The 4,069-nt window shown below is 50.0% G+C and overlaps 2 protein-coding genes across 7 annotated transcripts in view; one reads left to right on the forward strand and one right to left on the reverse strand.

The window, feature by feature from the left end:
- LOC105447993 (tetratricopeptide repeat protein 39B-like) overlaps nucleotides 1–770 on the reverse strand; it is a 12,387-nt gene extending 11,617 nt beyond the window's left edge. Inside the window, exon 1 of the mRNA XM_011686341.1 lies at nucleotides 664–770. The gene's annotated coding sequence lies outside the window, so the exon portion shown is untranslated. The remainder of the gene's footprint in view (nucleotides 1–663) is intronic.
- Nucleotides 771–1,040: 270 nt separating this feature from the next.
- LOC105447994 (TBC1 domain family member 22B) overlaps nucleotides 1,041–4,069 on the forward strand; it is a 5,146-nt gene continuing 2,117 nt past the window's right edge. The window contains exons 1-6 of one of the 6 annotated variants that reach the window (XM_011686343.1): nucleotides 1,041–1,222; nucleotides 1,921–2,106; nucleotides 2,189–2,724; nucleotides 2,811–2,941; nucleotides 3,011–3,265; nucleotides 3,364–3,613. In XM_011686343.1, the coding sequence (XP_011684645.1) occupies nucleotides 2,021–2,106; nucleotides 2,189–2,724; nucleotides 2,811–2,941; nucleotides 3,011–3,265; nucleotides 3,364–3,613 (1,258 nt within the window). In that variant the 5' untranslated portion in view covers nucleotides 1,041–1,222; nucleotides 1,921–2,020. The other 5 variants (XM_011686346.1, XM_011686344.1, XM_011686345.1 and 2 more) reach the window with 5 other exon arrangements.

Below are 4,069 nucleotides of genomic sequence, written 5' to 3' on the forward strand. Positions count from 1 at the left end.
GTAATAAATAAGTTTGTCAAATGTGAGAGAGCTAAAATACAACACAGGTACAGTCATGGACACATCGGTTGCGACACTTTCTTTTTATAGGTTTCAAAATGCACTAATATTTTGCAAATGCGGACGACGATTGGTGTTACATTGTCTCTAGACTAAAGATAGTACATCGTGGTTCGCATTTGCAAAATATTATAGTTATCTATAAAGTATAATTATGTATATTAAATATATATTAAAAACCTACAAAAAAGTGTCGCAACCGATGTATCCACGACTGTACACAACGTTTGGACATTTGCTCCTCGTGGTAATTCGTATTAAAAATTTGGACATGCCCCCCTCTAGAAAAAATCCTGCGGACGCCCTTGGAATCTAATTGATACGCCATTTAAACAGATTAATTGAATGAAATTTTTGTACACATATATATAATTATTGAAGCGATATAAATTCTCGGTTTCCGCAGTCGAGATCTACTATATTCCATACTTGCATTTTCAGCAGATTCATATATAACATTCTTAACAGATTCTATTTACGTTTCCACTGGAAAATTCTGCCGAGAAAATCCCGTTCGATTTGGCTGTTTACATTTTATAGATCACGCTCGCGGTCAGCATCGCTACGTGAAAAAAAAGAGATAAAAACAGGATGACAATGTACCTGATACGATTCCTCAGGCACGATTTTTTTTTCTCTTGTTTTCCCATATTTTCTCTCTGTCTCTCTCGCTTTCAGAGACGCGTGTCGCGCTTCGTACCGAGGCGAGACGTCGTTCGCGTCGCGATCGCGGCTGGCAAATGGCACGGGAAGCGCGACGATGCGAGAAGGAGAGGCCGCGGTAGCGCTCGCGTGACGACGGTGGGACGGACGGACGGACGGCCGCACCGCACGCACGTCGAAATCGCATACCTGCTCGCCCGAGCGAGCATCAGAGTCGCCTGACGCCGAACGTGACATTCGCGACGCGACGTTTTCGGGGTGCGTCCTGGACGCGCGCGCGCGCGCGCGAGCGAGCGAGAGGAACGCGCGCGGCGCTCGGCAAGATCGCGATCTATCGTGACGACGGAAATTACAACCGGACGCCGCCGACGACGTCGTCGTCGTCGTCGTCGCCGCGACGCCGCGGCCAGCCGGAAAACTAGAGCCAGGCCGCCTGCCTGGGGGCCGATCTCGCGCGGGATCGTCGCTAGCACGCCGACTGCACTGACGGACGGGAAATGTATGGGAAACGCTTTTTTCCTCATTTCCGTTTTTCTCTCCTCTCCTCTCCTCTCCTCCAACCGACCGCTCGCGCGCGGCCGATTCTGACGCGCGACTTACGCAACATAACCTCGGTCGGACGTGGAGAGAGCGACGTAGGGAGACTCTCGCGAGCAACGCACGGGCAACCACAGCCCCGTCGGCGCCGCGGAGTGCGTCGTCCGTGTGATTCGATCGCGGGGAGCAGCGGCGCGTCGGCGGTCGCGCGCTGGCCGATCATATGTCAAGTAACGCGACGATGCCCGCCGTTTGTTGTTCCCCGAGTACACATCTCCGTTCTCGCCTTCCGCTCCACTTCTCACCGTCCCGTCCCTCCCGTTCGTTCGTAGTTGTTTAGGCGTTGACAGGCTTCGCGCTCGACGTCATCACGCGCGTGTACACGTCTAAGCTCGTAAAAAGCGAGATTATGAAATATTCTCGTTACTCTTTGATCCCGCGGAAATAAATAGCATAAGCTACAGTATGGGTCTCCAACTGTGCGTGCGTATGTGTGTTTGTGTGTTGGAGAAATAATAGTTGATGCAACGCGATGTTAAATTTGTAACGTTTAATCTTACATATGTATGGATCTTAGTACGCATCTGTTCCGTTACATAAATTGTGGTGCGACAATGATGATTGCTGCCGCAACGATCGGTACATTCTTGGTTCTTGCAGATCTCGGGCTGATTGTCGCGAGGGCATGAGGAACGATCCGCGCCGCGGCGACTGCATTGAGGGACTACCAGGCGCGAGCTAAACTTGATCTCCCACCGCTATGGAAAATCATCAAGGTTACCATCATCAGGCCATCTCGACCCATCAGTCTTTCTGGAAGAAGAATACACGTGCTGTGCCAGGAAGGTGTGGTAACCCTTTTACAATCATGTTGTCAACCTACGCGAGGATTGACTCTCGACTAATCGAGATCTCTCTCTCTCTGAAGGCCGAGCCTGAAGCAGGACGTTAGGCACAAGTTCAATCCCACGTCCGGCAATCCGGCCGGCGCCGCCGCCAACAGCAGCGGCAGCACAGGTGGCGGCGGGGGCTCAACGTCCTTTCAAGACTTTCAGGAGAGCGTGGACGACGCGTGGGACTCGGGCGACGATGAGTTCTGCACGGTCTCGGATGTGAGGATATCGAAGAGGGTCAGCCACTCGGCGGCCCTCAGCGTTATCAACAGCCACAGATCCGGCAATAAGTGTACGCAGCCGTCCCAGACGAACGCCAAGATGATCCAGCAGAAGATCATCCCGGAGGAGAAGAAGGCGGAGGCCCTCCAGAGGCTGGCGGTGCAGCCGTTGCACCTGCGCAACGTGAATCTCCACCCGCAGATGATCAACAGCCAGCACACCGGTGAGGATGCGGATTTGAAGCACGGCGCGTCGCCGCAGCACAAGCCGACGCAATTCCCCGGTAGACCGCAGCCCCTGAGGCAGGCGAACGCTCCCAATAAATTTTTTATACCGTCGAAGGAGCAGGGTATGTACAATCCATTCGTTTCACGTCCAATCAAGCAGCAATCCTTAAAACACGAGAGCGTTTGAAGACTTGCAAATCCTGTTCAGATGGCGAGAGCAAGGTGGACAAGTTTCAGTTGCTTTTGGAAGCGTCCGTGCTGAATCTGGATGAGCTGAGGCAGCTGTCGTGGTCGGGCGTGCCTGCCAAATTGCGCTCCGTCACTTGGCGGTTATTGTCTGTAAGTAGAGAAGGTGGTAGACGCGCCGCCGCGAGACGACGTTAAGCGACTGCGTTCGTGACGTTGTAGGAGTATTTGCCGGCTAATCTGGAGCGTAGGCAGCCCGCGTTGGAGCGCAAACGGCTGGACTACTGGAACTTGGTGAAGCAGTATTACGACGTCGAGCGGGACGAGGGCTTTCAGGACACGTATCGCCAGATTCACATCGACATCCCTAGAATGTCGCCGCTCATCTCGCTGTTCCAGCAGACGACGGTGCAGCTGATATTCGAGAGAATACTGTACATTTGGGCGATCAGGCATCCGGCGTCTGGTTACGTTCAGGTATTTAGCGTGGAATCGCGCGTCTTCTCATTCATCTCCGTTACACACGGTAAAGATTTACATATCATTCATTTGCACATATCCATCGTTATTTGCAGGGTATGAATGACCTCGTGACACCCTTCTTCTTGGTCTTTCTGCAAGAGGCGGTGCCGATACAGGCCTGGCAGGATCTGGAGAATTACGACGTGGCGTCGTTGTCGAAGGAGCAGCGCGACATTATCGAGGCGGACAGCTTTTGGTGCCTATCTAAATTCTTGGACGGTATACAGGACAACTATATATTTGCTCAGTTGGGGATCCAGCATAAAGTGAACCAATTGAAGGAGCTGATACAGAGGATCGATGGTGAATAATCCCATCGCGAACTACTTTAATGCCTTAAAAACCGTTTGCCCTTTTTTCTCTCTAAGTATTCTTAAGGGGTTAGTATACCCTGACGAGATAAAAAACAAGCTAATTTTTAGGAATTTTTTTCTGGCAAAATATGAATAATACATGAAATCCGTTTAATCCATTATCTTTATTATAAATTCAAGTGTCCAAATAAATTTTTTGGTAAAAAAAAAATTAAAATTCCCACTGTAGGGCTCCATGTAGCAAGACCGTTTTTTTTACGGTGTACTTGAAATCTCCCGTCAGTGTAATCTCAGACCAAAAAAAAAATATGGTCATAATCTATTTTCGACACCAAAAAAATTCAAGAATTTTTTTTTCGACGCCAAAAAGGTGAAACGACAAAATTCTCCGTCAGACGAGAGACAATACATTGTAGATTATGACCATATTTTTTTTTGTCTGAGA

Source organism: Wasmannia auropunctata, unplaced genomic scaffold (genome assembly GCF_000956235.1).
Source record: "Wasmannia auropunctata unplaced genomic scaffold, wasmannia.A_1.0 LD336090.1, whole genome shotgun sequence".
NCBI classification, from domain to species: Eukaryota; Metazoa; Arthropoda; class Insecta; order Hymenoptera; family Formicidae; genus Wasmannia; species Wasmannia auropunctata.